Source organism: Mustela nivalis (genome assembly GCF_964662115.1).
Source record: "Mustela nivalis genome assembly, chromosome: 3".
Taxonomy (NCBI): domain Eukaryota; kingdom Metazoa; phylum Chordata; class Mammalia; order Carnivora; family Mustelidae; genus Mustela; species Mustela nivalis.
In genome coordinates, this window is record NC_139022.1 from 116504564 (window position 1) to 116519401 (window position 14838).

General features: G+C 47.2%; 1 protein-coding gene across 20 annotated transcripts in view; it reads right to left on the reverse strand.

Moving 5' to 3' along the window:
* The window catches only part of NSD1 (nuclear receptor binding SET domain protein 1), a 148930-nt gene extending 134621 nt beyond the window's left edge, over positions 1 to 14309 (reverse strand). For 2 of the 20 annotated variants that reach the window (XM_082723119.1, XM_082723112.1), the window contains exons 1-4: positions 12987 to 13186; positions 12914 to 12940; positions 11658 to 11771; positions 10828 to 10917 (exon numbers count right to left, since the gene is read on the reverse strand). In XM_082723119.1, coding sequence (XP_082579245.1) covers positions 10828 to 10917; positions 11658 to 11687 — 120 coding nt within the window. In that variant the 5' untranslated portion in view covers positions 11688 to 11771; positions 12914 to 12940; positions 12987 to 13186. Of the gene's footprint in view, positions 1 to 10827; positions 11772 to 12633; positions 12697 to 12827; positions 13368 to 13713; positions 14036 to 14243 lie in introns of those variants that run through there. The other 18 variants (XR_014309560.1, XM_082723111.1, XM_082723120.1 and 15 more) reach the window with 14 other exon arrangements.
* Positions 14310 to 14838: the final 529 nt, after the last annotated feature.

A 14838-nucleotide genomic window follows, 5' to 3' on the forward strand; every position in this document is an offset into this window, starting at 1 on the left:
AGGTACATATATAAAGAAAATTCTAATAGGACATCGAGTGCAAATGAGGAATATGAGGGGTGACACAAAAAGACTTTTACATTCCATTTTTACGTTTAACTTTTTTTACCATGCTATCTTATTACCTTTCTTTTCCTTTTTTTTTTTCCCCGTAAAGATTTTATTTATCTGCTTGACAGAGAAAGAGGGAGAGAGAGAAATCACAAGCAGGTATGCAGAGTAAGAGGAGGAAGCAGGCTTCCCGCTAAGCAGATAGCCCAATTGGGGGCTCCATCCCAGGATCCTGAGATCATGACCTGAGCCCAAGGCAGAGGCCCAACCTACTGAGTCACCCAGTTGCCACCCTTTTTTTTAAAGTAGGCTCCACACCCTGTGTGAAGCCCAACATAGGGCTTGAACTCAAGACCCTGAGATCAAAACCTGAACTGATATCAAGAGTCAGACGTTTAATCGACTAAGCCCCCGACATTTCCCTATTTATTACTTTTCTAACTAAACGCTAAACTTCAAAAGGCTACACTTGAGATATTAAAAAAGTTAAAGAAACAATCATTCAATGAAAATCAAACCTACCACCACAAAAGAGATGGGATCTTCTTTTCAATGGATTCCCGTGAAAACCAGAGGATAGAGATTCAAGATTTATATACACAGCAATGACAAAGGACAACCAGCAAAAATGCAATAACGTAATGAAGTTATAACACTTAATAGATGGAGTATGAAAAGATCCTGATCCTACTGCACATTAAATTCTGCTTGCCAAGCAAAAATGAGTAAAATTCTGATTATTAAACAGAAACAGATTAATGTCCTTAATTTAGCAAGTTAAAGCAGAAGTATTTGGAAGAACAGAGAAGAAAGCAAAAATGCAGAGATATATTTCTCAAAATTTATGACTAACTCTTCCAAATGTTTTTAGTTCTTGGTATATAATAATAAAGGCATCATTTACTGAGCACCTACTTCAGAACCAATACCATCAAGCTGCTTCACATAAATTACTTTGTTGCACACTCTCAAACAACCCTGTAAGTAAGGGACTAGCCCCAATTTAGAGATTAGCAACTGTGCCTCAGAGACTAACAGAACTTCTCCAACTAAACAGGAAGCACAATACACACTCCGGTATCTGTTCAACAAAACCAATATGATTTAACAACCACAATTAGAAGACTCTAAGAATGGTGAGAAAAATGAATGATATTAGAGAGATACCAGATATTAGGGAGCTCAAATTCAAAGGCCTTTGAAATTGAGTGCATGAGGAGATAAAGTAAAAACAACAACAAAACAAAAATAAACCAACTCTTAAATTCTGAAATTTGGTACAGAGTCCACTTATCACCTTCCTACTAAAATTTACTCCCCTCCCAACTTGTACCACTGTACAATCCACTCTTTCTTTAATTGAGTCACTACAAAGAAAGCACCATGTTACATGTTAACATGCAAAGATGAATCAGACCAGGAAGATAAAGGCAGGAGCCATGGGTAAGTGTAAAGCAAACCACCATTAATAGTGCAGACTGGCTAAACCCAGGACACCCTGAGTATAGCATATGAGATTTCACAAAGTCAGGAAAGGGTCCGTGGGCCTAATCATATGTTAGGCAAATCGGGGAAAAAAGTGAGGTATTCATTGAAGGTAAAACTTTAACCAGGGACCTAGGATTTCTTATCTTCAAAGTCAAAGGTAATTTGGGGTAAGAGAGACTGGAAAGAAAAACTATATACGAAGATGGGTGGTAAAGCCTCATAGTATAATGGAAATGAAGAAAGGAAAAAATGGAGAATTTGTATAAATTAGAAATCCCATAATAGGGCACCTGGAAGGCTTAGTCAGAAGAGCAAGCAACTCTTGATCTTGCAGTCGGGAGTTCAAGCCCCACGTTGGGTGTAGAGACCACTTAAATCTAAAATTAATTGTAAAAAAGTAATGCGGGGGGGGGGGGGCGCCTGGGTGGCTTAGTGGGTTAAGCCGCTGCCTTCGGCTCAGGTCATGATCTCAGAGTCCTGGGATCGAGCCCCACATCGGGCTCTCTGCTCAGCAGAGAGCCTGCTTCCTCCTCTCTCTGCCTGCCTCTGCCTGCTTGTGATCCCTGTCAAATAAATAAAACTCTTAAAAAAAAAAAAAAAAAAAGTAATGCCTGGGTACCTCAGTCAGTCAACCACCTGACTTCCACTCAGGTTATGATCTCAGAGTTCTGAGATCAAGCCCCAGGTCAGGCTCACTGTTCAGCCCCTTCCCTGACTCACGTGAGCATGTACACACTGGCAAGCATACTCTCTCTCTCAAATAAATAAATATTTTAAAAAGCTTAAAAAAAAAAAACTTTAGGGGCACCTGGGTGGCTCAGTGGGTTAAAGCCTCTGTCTTCAACTCAGGTCATGATCCCGGGGTCCTGGGATGGAGCCCTGCATCAGGCTCTCTGCTCAGCGGGGAGCCTGCTTCTGCACCCCCTCTCTGCCTGCCTCTCTGCCTACTTGTGATCTCTGTCAAATAAATAAATAAATTTAAAAAAAAAAAAAGAAACTTTAAAAAAAAGTTTCACTTTGGGGGTCCTGGGTGGCTCAGTGGGTTAAGCCTCTGCCTTCGGCTCAGGTCATGATCTCAGGGTCCTGCCAGCGAGCCCTCTCTGCTCATCAGGGAGCCTGCTTCCCTCTCTCTCTGCCTGCTTGTGATCTCTCTGTCAAATAAATAAATAAAATATTAAAAAAAAAAAAGTTCACTTTAAGGATGGCATACAAGGCCTATCTTTATACTCTGTCTCCTGACAAACTCACTCCTCCAGATTCCTATCAAAGAATTTCTTGGCATTTGTATATATTATTCCTTCTTACTTACCATCATGTCTCTACTCAGTTACATATAACCCCTCTGTGAAGTTCTTCCTGATTACTCCAGACATGCCACACTGCTGTATCACTAACACCAATTAGACCACTTAGTGTTCTGTATTGTCACTGTTCACATTTGTCTTCCTTAAACAGTAAAGTTCCCTAAAAACACAGACTACGGGGGTGCCTGGGTGGCTCAGTGGGTTAAGCCTCTGCCTTCGGCTGGGGTTGTGGTTTCAGGGTCCTGCGATCAAGTCCTGCATTGGGCTCTCTGCTCGGCAGGGAGCCTTCTTCCCCCTCTCTCTCTGCCTGACTCTCTGCCTACTTGTGATCTCTCTGTAAAATAAATAAATTAAGATCTTAAAAAAAAAAAAAAAAAGACTATGTCTTCCCTTTTTTTTTTTTTTTTTAATACTAGCAGCCCCTGACATAGAGGAAGCACTCAAATGTGGTTTGATCACATAAATGAGTAAGGTACTCCAAAGTTCCACCCTTGAAATGAACAGGAGGATGATGCCATCATTAACACAGAAGAAAATGCATGTCTAGCAATGTAAGGGACAAGTTTGAACATGAGTATGACACAGGTGAAAGAGAAGGTGGGTTATAGTGACTAGAATTTCTTGGTCTGAAGCTCAGAAGTCAGGTCAAGAGCATTTTCACACAGCAGAGTAGCAGTAAAGTGAATACATGTAAGTGTAGGAGACTAGAAAATGAAAGAGGAAGAAAAGAGAGAAAGCAGTCAAAGGATAGTTTAACGGAGTGGTAGTCAAAAGCTGCCAAATCTAATATAGCACTGAAGTGTCATCAGTGACTTATAGAAGAATAGATACAGCAGACAGAAGGATATATAAAAAAGCCAATTCACAGAGCATTAAGGAGAGGTAAACAAAGTTGATAACTCTTTAAAGAAATTCACCACAAAGGGGAAAGATCATTGGAGGGATTATAGGATACACACATTTTTACTTTAGAACAGGAAGAGGTCATCCCATTTTTAGGCAGAAAAAGCGATACATTAGGTAGGGGCGCCTGGGTGGCTCAGTAGTTAAGGGTCTGCCTTAGGCTCAGGTCACAATCCCTGGGTCCTGGGATCAAGCCCCCCATCGAGCCCCACACTGGGCTCCCTGCTCAGCGGGAACTCTGTTTCTCCCTCTCACTCCCCCTGCTATGTGCCCTCTCTCACTATATAGCTCTCTCTGTCAAACGAATAAATAAAATCTTTTAGAGAGGGGCGCCTGGGTGGCTCAGTGGGTTAAAGCCTCTGCCTTCGGCTCGGGTCGTGGTCCCAGGGTCCTGGGATCGAGCCCCGCGTCGGGCTCTCTGCTCAGCGGGGAGCCTGCTTCCCTTCCTCTCTCTCTGCCTGCCTCTCTGCCTACTTGTGATCTCTGTCTGTCAAATAAATAAATAAAATATTTAAAAAAAAAATAAAAAAATAAAAAATAAAATAAAAAGAGAGAGAGAATAAAGACTCCAGAGGAAAAGAGAAAAGAATAATGAGTAACATAGGGTCCTCCAGCAAGGCGGGACTCAGTAGAACCTGAGAGGCATGGAGATAGGATCTATTTTCTTCTGAGACAGGAAAGGAAAAAGTAGAGAATTGCTGCAATGATGAGAGCAGAGGAAGAAAGTCCCTAAGGAATCATTGTCTCAGGCACCAACAAAAGCCTTACATATTATCTGCACTCACCTCTCCTTTCCTCAAATGCAGACTCCAATTCTGCCTCCAATCCAGGCCACCCAAAAGGACTGCCCATTTCCCTCCTCTGAAATAATCTTTTGGACTATCCCCCGCCTGCATCCTAACGCTGCTTCTACTCTTCCCCAGCCTGTTTTCCAAACACAAACTTCATCATATCACTTCTCAGCTAAAATCCCTTGCTGGCTCCCAATCCTATCACTTTAACAGTAAATGTCACAGTCCAGATTTCTAGGCCCTTACCTGACTGCATCCATGCTACCTACCCAACCCCAACAAATATCCCTTGAAAATACTATATTCATTTAACTCTCCACATCCAAAATACATTTCTAAACCTAACCAAACCCAACCAAGACCAATTTAAGTTCCACTTCTTCCCTGAAGCCTTGACTACTCTAGGTTTCACTCATCTTTCCACTCAACTCTTTAACCTCTTAATCATCCACAACATATGTCAGTACAGTGGGTGATTTTTGAGTACTATATGAATCCCCAAGATTGTAAGTAGGGGATTGTCACAACACCAAAATACCTCTTTTTATGTGTTTTTAAAGGATTTCATTTATTTATATGAGAGAGAGAGACAGACATATTGAGAGAGAGCAGGAGTGGGGAAGAGAGGAAGAAGCAGGCTTCCCGCTGACCAGGAAACCTGACATGAGGCTCCATCCCAGTACCCTAGGATTATGACCTGAGCCGAAAGCAGACACTTAACCAACTGAGGCAGGTACCCACAAAATATCTTTTTTTATTTTTTTAAAGATTTTATTATTTGACAGAGAGACACAGTGAGAGAGGGAACACAAGTTGGGGGAGTGGGAGAGAGAGAAGCAGCAGGAAGCCCAAAGAGGAGCTCAAATCCAGAACCTGGAATCATGACCTGAGCCGAAGGCAGATGCTTAATGACTGAGCCACTCAGATACCCCAAAAATATCTATTTTTAAATGGTAAAAAGTCTCCACTCAGGGGTACCGGGATGGCCCAGTCAATTACATATCCCACTCTTGGTATCAGCTCAGGTCATGATTTCAGGGTCATGAGATCCAGCCACAAATCAGGCTCCTCTAAGCACAAAGTGTAGTCTACTTGAGATTCTCTCTCTCTCCCCTTCACTGTCCCTCTCCCCACCTGCACGAGCAGGTGTGTGCTCGCTGTCTAATAAATAAATAAACCTTTTTTAATCTCCAGGGGAGTCTGGGTGGCTCAGTCGTTGAGTATCTGCCCTCAGCTCAGGTCAGGTCATGATCTCAGGGTCCCGGGATGGAACCCCGCTGCATGCTCTTTCCCTCTGCCCCCTGATTGTGCCCTCCCTCTCTCAAATAAATAAATAAAATATTTTAAAAGATAAAAAAACAGGGACACCTGGTGGCTCAGTCATTGAGTGTCTGCCTTCAGCTCAGGTCATGATCCCAGGGTCCTGGGATCGAGTCCTATACTGGGCTCCCTGCTCAGTGGGAAGCCTGCTTCTCCCTCTCCCACCCCACTGCTTGTGTTCCCTATCTCACTGTATCTCTCTGTCAAATAAATTACAAAATCCTTAAATAAATAAAGTCTCCATTCAAATATCTATGGACAACGTAGTGTCTATCTCCACCTAATGAAAAACCTAATATTATACTACCAGTTACAATTAAAACTGCAAAGAAATCTGGTGAAAAGATGCTGTTTTTTTCTTAAGATTAAGGCACCCCAAGATGCTGTGTTTCTTAAAGTCAATGTAAATAAAGAAAAAAACCCATTTTGATTACAGGCAAGGAAAGGATAATCCAGGTCAACCACTAAATAAATGACAACTGACAATAATAGGACAGGAGCTTCAAAGAGTGACATGATAAACATCAAAGGATTAAGAAGTATAAGTGAACAGCAACAGAGGGAAGCTAAAACAAGATTGATAAAATATCAGTTATTTTTTAAACTGGGTGTGTACATGGGAATTTCTACCATTCTCTCTTCTTTGGTACATGCTTCAATTTTCCAGAGCCTACATTTCTAAAAGAGAACCTTACTAAAACTGATTAAGTCCTTAACTATTTTACAAAAATATACCCTCTTTATGATCATGATGAGAGTAAAACAAAATAAAGAATCTCATCTTCTGGGGCGCCTGGGTGGCTCAGTCAGTTAAGCCGCTGCCTTCAGCTCAGGTCATGATCCCAGTGTCCTGGGATCGAGTCCCGCATCGGGCTCTCTGCTCAGCCAGAAGCCTGCTTCTTCCCCCGCCCCCTCTCTCTCTGCCTTCCTCTCTGCCTACTTATAATCTGTGTGTCTGTCAAATAAATAAATAAAATCTTTAAAAAAAAGAATATCATCTCCCTACTGTACAATTTCACTGGACAATATTTCTTTTAATCTATTTGATTCTTGTCTTATTATAATAAACAGCTGCCATCAAAACCAAAGTTTTATTTTAATTTTTTTTTAATTTATTTATTTGACAGACAGAGATCACAAGTAAGCAGAGAGGCAGTCAGAGAGAGGAGCAGAGCAGAGAGCCCGATGTGGGGCTCGATCCCAGGATGCTTTGGCCCATGACCTGAGCCAAAGGCAGAAGCTTTAACCCACTGAGCCACCCAGGCACCCCAAAACCAAAGTTTTGATAGAGGTCTAAAAAATTTATTTTCAGCACACCAGGGTGGCTCAGTTAAGCAGCTGCCTTCGTCTCAGGTCATGATTCTGGGGTCCTAGGATCAAGACCCACATCAGGCTCCCTGCTCAGTGGAGAGCCTGCTTCTCCCTCTCCTTCTGCCTGCCGCTCTGCATTTTCTCATTATGACATGTTTGTCCCCATTTTAAGTGCATTCGTTTTTAGGGACCTTCTTTAAATAGAGTGTAATATATACATCAGACGAGCCTGAGCTAACTACATCCTAAGAGTTTTGACTATCCCTATATTCATGGATACCACCATAGTATAAAATCTCTATAAAATATCTAAGGTAAGAATAGAAAACAAACAACTGCTACAAATCAGCCTAGTGAGTAAACCAGGCCCAGCAGAGTGTCAGAGACGATCAGAAGCCACTACAGAAAAACCAAGAGTACTGAGATAATTCTGATTTCAAGGGTTTTAGTCTTGTCTCTAATAATCTCAAGTGCCTTGAAGGAAGACCTATGTCATTTGTGACATCCCTTTTTACAACAAGACTATGAAGACCCAGTGAGACAATATAAACCAAAGCACTTAATAAGCTATAAGTTATTGCCTGTTTAAACTTGCAGCTCTGGGACCAACTTTCCTTCAATATTTGATCAAGCACCTACATATTATGAAGCACTGTACACCCAATCAAATACAAAAGCATCCAGTCAGGACGATTAACTATGACAATCATTTCACATCACTATAATCAGACAAAGTAACTCAAAAGCACGTAAGAGGGGAGCCTGGGTGGCTCAGGTGGTTGTGTCTGCCTTCCAGTCAGGTCATGATCCTGGAGTCCTGGCATAGAGATCCAAGTCAGGGTCCCTGCTCAGCGGGTAGTCTACATCTCCCTCTGCCCCTCCCTCCTACTCATGCTCTCTCTTTTCTCTCTCAAATAAATAAAATCTTCAAAAAAAAAAAGCACATAAGGAGAAACTGATGAGGCTGCTTACTTATGACAGGACACAAACTGTCTGCTTATAGCTAGATATACCAAACAAGAGACAATATAATCTTGAATCATGTGTCTTTCTTTAATTCAAGACAGGGAGTATATAAACCTAGTAACTATTCTTACTGTTCTGTAAGAGAATCATTCTATCATAATATCAGACAGAACAAAAGGACAAATAGCATTTGCTAATGATTTTCTAAAATTTCCAGCCCTGAGGAGCCTGGGTGGCTCAGTCAGTTGAGTGACTCTCTTGATTTCAGCTCAGCTCATGATCTCAGGTCCTGAGATCAAACCCTGCGTTAGGCTCCGTGCTCAGTGATGGGTCTGCTTAGGATTTCTCTCCCTCTTCCTCTGCCTCTCTGCCCGTGAGCTTACTTATGCTCACTTATGCGCTCTCTCTCAAAAAAACAAATAAAAAAGAAAAAAAACAATATGGGGCACCTGGGTGGCTCAGGGGGTTAAAGCCTCTGCCTTCAGTTCAGGTCATGGTCCTAGGACCGAGCCCCACACCAGGCTCTCTGCTCAGCAGGGAGCCTGCTTCCTCCTCTCTCTTTCTGCCTGCCTCATTGCCTACTTGTGATCTCTGTCAAATAAATAAATAAAATATCAAAAAAATACAATAAATCTTTTAAAAATAAATAAATAAATAAAATTTCTAGCCCTGAGCATAAATCTATACCTGCTTTATCAATGTATCAACTGTGAATGGTCTGTATGTATTAAGTGTGTGAACATACAGAATTATTTTTAATTACACCTTTCCCAAGCTATTTTGTTCAGCTGAATCTGCATTCTCAGATTGATTTGACTTTTTCAAATCTTCAGTTAAAAAATATCAAAGGCAAAAATCAAAGCTACAGATTGCATCCACAACCTTAAACCAAAGGCCTAAAATAAATAGGTTACTTGCCTCTTCAAGCCCATAGTCTTTAAGCAATTTAGACTGCCAGGAAAAAAAAAATTCTACTTATATAAGTTTTCTAACTCTCCCAGTTTAGATGCCTAATGTATTGTCTATAGGCGCCAATATTTTCAACTGTTTATAAATGAGCCAATACTCCAGACATCTCTTTGATGAGAAACAACAGACATATATTTCTATATAAATGCTTCTAGGGAATTATTTATTTCTACTGTCAGATCTAGGGTTTTATGTAAATACAAAGGCAAAACTATACATATAAAATAATTTCAACATGAACCCAAGGAAAAGGGTTTGTCTAAACTGCCAATAGGTTGCCAATTCAGCCTATCAACCCTAAAAAATACCTAGGACAATACAGACTCAAGATAACTACCAAAACAAAACAAAAAAGATAACTACCAAAACAAATTTTTAAAATCTGCAACTGCCAAGAAACCAAGAAGTACGAAAGCATATTTCATAAATGAATCAACAAACAAAAGTGACACACCCACATTCTCATGACTTTAAAGAACATCAAGGCTATCAAGGCTCTATGATAAAGTGAATATTTAATGTACCCAAAACAACCACCCCATAAATTTTTTTCTGATTAAATCTTTAAAGATTCAGAGTCATCAGGAGGTGGGGAGATCCTCTGTGGTGACATTACAGATGACCTAACAATTCATCTGAGAAGAAAACAAAATTAGAATCAAGTATTTAAAGCTGAGGGCTATCTTTTAACAACTAAGAAGTTTGATTTTAAAGATTTTGAAACTCAGGGCGCCTGGGTGGCTCAGTGGGTAAAGCCTCTGCCTTCGGCTTGGGTCCTAGATCCCAGGACCTGGGATCGAGCCCCACTTCACTTCGGGCTCTCTGCTCAGCAGGGAGCCTGCTTCCTCCTCTCTCTCTCTGCCTGTCTCTACTTGTGATCTCTATCTGTCATATAAATAAATAAAATCTTAAAAAAAAAAAATGATGAAACAGACTGAAAGAAGTCAACTGATCATTCTGCTTACTGATCAAGAAATTCTACAAAATTTCAAAAAAGGACCTTTATCATTTATAGTACACAGCACTACCAAGTAACAACTCAAATTAGTTCTTCTATTTCTTCACACGTACACAAAGCACACCTGCGTATACCTAAACTTCGAAACTAAAAACCAGAAAAGACTCAAAAAAGCTCTGATGGTGGCATTTATCTAAAGCATAGGATGCTATACCTTCACAACAGGTAGTTCAGAAAAACTGACCTAGTTTAAATTTTGACTGATGTCCAAGGTCTCCTCATCTTAGCTACTTTAATTTGTACCCAAAATGCACTCCAAATTGAAGCAAGAGTCACCCCATCAACTAAAAAAATAAGCCAAGCCTTGTGTTAAAAAAAGGACTCCAGAAAATTAATTGGTCCACCTGTGCTTATGATACCAGCAAGCCAAAGCATTTAAAGAAAAAAACAAGAAGAAAAAAAACCTAAACAAATGTATACCTCCATTTGAAAAATAAAATCTGAACTCAATCAAATGCCCTTGAAGTTTTAACTCTTAGGCAATCCTCGATGGAAACTTAACCCAGAAAAATCTGAAAAGAACCAAACTCTTACAACAGATAAATTTAAAAATCAAAGTAAAATTTCCCCAAAAAGCCTATCATTAGCAATAGGCTCTCAGCTGTGAACTGATAAGCAACCAAAAACCAATTAGTTACATTTCCCTTTAAGTTGCCTGTATATATACATTTATGTATATATTTAAGTTGTACCAAAAACTGCTTACAAATGGCAATTCCTGTGAAGTAGATGATGATGAAGTTCCAGGTAATTCTAGCATGTTTCCTAATGTACTGGTACTGGAGTCTGGATCATCCTGAAAAGATAAATTTATTGAGTTTAATTGCTCTTCTACAGTAACGTTTGTATCTCCTAGTGAAAAGGGGGCTGGGAGAAGGGATGCTTTTGCATTGCTGCCGTCCACTTCATTTCTTTGCTTATTTTTCTGTGTTTCAGTTTGAGGAGCTAATGGCAAGAATGGCGATTTGACTGCACCGTGTCTACTCTCTGATGTGCTGTCTTGTTCATTTCCCATGGCCACGTCTACACCGTTCTCTGATTTAGGCTCATAATTGCAGGTGGCATTGGTCTGAGTTTCCTCAAAGATCTCCTCTATACTCTCATCCTCTGTGACTGGCTGTTCTGGGTCCATTTCAGAATCTACATCTGCATCGTCCACACAAGTAAAATTCTCAAAGTGCAGAAAGCCATTCTTGATAGTCTTTGTTACTTTTACCTGGAGTTCAGGGGAGTTATTACAAGAGGGTTCCTGTTTCATAGCAAGTGCTGTTGGACCACCAGGACTCAAGGAAGTGCAAACAACTGGCGACTGAGCTCTTGAATCACTTTTTTCAGGGTCTTGAAAGGATTCTGATCCATCAGCAGACCCATTTACATACTCTACATTGATCATGGAGGCCAAATCCTGTAGTCTCCGCAGTGGAATGTAACAAGATGGAGAATCTTGTCCATAAGCATTTTGGGATGTTCCACTGGCAGTCGATAACTGCATAGTACACCCATTAAGTGGCTCAGAAAAATTGGATTGACCATTACCGAAAGGGCTGTCCTTGTCTTCAGGGGCATCTAAATTCACTGGGTTGGAAAAGGGCAGCAGACAATTTCTTCTAGATAGTTCACAGGTCTGATCCATCCTGCGCCAGCATCAACCTGGAATCCAAAAACAGCAATTAATCGGAGTTTACATGCCATTTGACTCTGATCTTCAAAATGGCAGCCACTTCTCAAGGCCTAGTGGCCTCGATGCCTTTCTGCTGCACTTCCATGGGCGGAAAAAGTTCCCCAGCTGACGATGGAAAAATGGCCTCGGTGAGCCTCCGCAAACTCCATCTTCCCGGAGCTGGGCAGATCTTGCCACATGCAAACAGCCCGTCCCTTTTTCCTGCACTGCAGACTGGTGGACAGTTGGGCTGAACTAAAATTAAAATCCCTTTGGCAGTAGAAATTCCTAAATCTCAAACAGGAATCGTCCTCCCCATCCCCCGCTGGGGGGGGGGGGGAGATCCAGCGGCCGAATCTCCAAAAGGGAGGGGGCTGTAGGGTTCGAGGGGGGTCCCGGACGCTGCACAAAAACGTTACCCCCCCCTCCTTCCTGGCTCGCTCGAGCGCAGCGGTCACAATAGCGCTGCACCCTGCGCCCAGCCGGCGCTGAAGCCCTTGCAGCGGCCGTGCCCAGGCCGCAGGCGAGTCGGCCGAAGCGGGTGCACCCCGAACCTCGCCGTCCAGACTGCAGAACTGTTCGGTCCACGGCTGCAAGGCCCAGAGGCCGGGACGCGGCAGGGGAAGAGAAACGGAGGCACCCGGTGAAGCCGAGTCAGGGCAGCAGCAGCTGCTACAGCTTGACAAACATGGCTGCTGCCGACGCCGCCACCGCCGCCGCCTGCCCGGGCCGCGCTCCTTCCCGCAGCCGCGGCAGCACCTCCTGGCCAAGCCGAACGCACTCATCAATATTAAGCAGCAAGCAAAGTTTGCTGCAGGAGGGCCGCCGGCCCCGCGCCCACCAGCCGGCTACCTGAGGGTAGGCGGAGGCCGAGGTGCGCGCGGGAGGCCGGCGGGGCACGGGCCGCGCCGGGAGGAAGTTCGCGGCGGCCCGGCCGGCTAGGCCTGAGCCCGGCTGGTAGTGATGGAGGGGGAGGGGGGCCCGCGGCTACAACGCCGCGGGCCACCAACACCGCGCCGCGCCCGGCCCTCCCCCGCACCCCTCACCTCACGGCCACCACCATCTTCCCCGCCCGGCCACCTCCTCCCTCCTCCTCGCGCCTGCCCGCCACCCACCCCAGCGCACTAGTTACCGTGCCCCGCGCCCCCTCCCGGGCCGGCTGGGGGGAGGGGGTGACCCTCATTACACTGGGGCGCGAGCGGAGCCTTGGGGAGAGAGCGGAGCCGCTCGCCGCACCCCCCTCCCCCCGCGTCTCTCTTCAGGGGAGAAGGCAGCGAGCGCGACCTGCCCCGGCCTATTCCGCCGCCGCCTCCTCCTCCTCACACCCCCACCGCGCGCGCCCCCGCGGCGGCGCGTGCGACCCAGCGCCTCGCGCCGGCCCGCGTGCGGCTGGGGCACCGAGTGCGCGCGCACCCCTTCCCCCACCGCGCGCGCGCGCGCTCCCTCGCCTCACTCTTCGGGGTTCAGGGCGGGTGAAGTCGGGCTCGCGAGCGCGCCGCCCAATCAGCGGAGCCGCCGCTGCCGCCCCCTCCCCTCCCCTTGCGCGCCCGCTCGCGGCCGGGGCCTACGGGCCGGCCGGGCTGCCCGGGCGGGGCCTGAGGCTGGCTCCCCAGGGGCCTCGCGCGCCTCCCCGGAGTGTCTGGGCCTGCGGGCGTCGTGGGTGACACTCAGATCCCCTAGCCTACCTCGGGGCGCTGTGTCGGCCCCGAGCTGCACACGGCTCCTGCACCCTACCCAACTCGAGCCCCAACCCCGGCGGCACCTGGCCCGGCTGAGGCCTGTCCGACCGCCCCGCCAGCCCCGCTAGGGCCCGCGTCAGTCCCGACCTCCATCTTAGGTTACAGCCCGTCTCCCCATCCACTGGGCACCTGCCCTCAGCCCGCTCGGCTCGGCCCGAAGCCAAGGCAACCCCCCTCCTACCGCGGGGCTCACCTGGGGGCTTGGGCTGGGGTCTTCGAGGCCTCAGGCCCCGAGCAGGCGCGGCCGCAGGTGAACCCCCTGCCCGGCCGCACCCCAAACCCACACCACCACCACCACAGACCAAGCTGAGCAGGAAACAAAATGGAGGCAGCAGCTCGGGTCTGCCTCCCCGAGCCAAGCTTGTGCAGCCTCAGGGCTCCCTTCTGCCGCAGGCCCGACGCCCGCGAGGCAGGGGGCTGGCTCGTCCCGGGCAACACAGGCAGCCGCCCTAGAGCAGCGCAGACAGGCCGGGGACTCGGCCCAGCCGGCCCCACAGCCCCTCACCCACCACCCTTTCCCTTCCCCCTCCCCCCCATTTCTCTCCCTCCCCCTGCCCGGCCTTGCGGGATGAGCGGCGACCGGGAGCCGGGTCGGGTCGGGTTACCCGCCCGGGCACTGCTTGCCCTGCCGTAGCCTCGACCGGGGGATGAGGCCAGGCGACCCCCGCGCTGAGCCCACCCCCCGCACCCGAGCCGGACAGCAGCCAGACAGCGCGCCCGCACCTCGGCCTGCCGCCGTGCGGCCCCCGCCCAGTGATGCCTTGTCCCCAGCCCGGGCACCGCCGGGACGAAGCTCCCTCACCACCCCCGGGCCCAGGGGTCCTCGCTGCCTCGGGCGGGGCGAGGGGAGCGCTGGGGGGAGGGGTCCACTAATCCCTGCACCGCCTCCCGCGCCTAGTCTGGGTCTGGGCCTGGCACGGGGACTCGGGCCGCGGCCGCGGGCGGGCGTCAGTAGGTGTGTGCGCGCGGGGCAGGGGACGCGGGCTGGGGGCCCGGAGGGGCCGCGCCTCGCACCGCGGACGCTGCAGTACTCCGCACCCAGGCAGATGGCCCTCTCGTGCCACAGCCACCCAGCGCAGGCCGCCGGCTCCGCAGCCCTGATCCCCCGGGAGCGCGCGCTTCGCCCCTGCGAGCCGGGCTTCGGGACCCCGGCGGAACTGCGTTGGGAAGGCGGACCGCGGGGCTGGCCCAGCAAGGCCTAATGGCCTTATCTTCGGTCGGGTGATGTCTGCTCCCAGGGCGCCTTGGACCTCGAGGCCTGCACCCAGCGCCCCGAGCCCCGCAGCCCTGGCCTGGAGCGGCCACGATGCGTCCAATC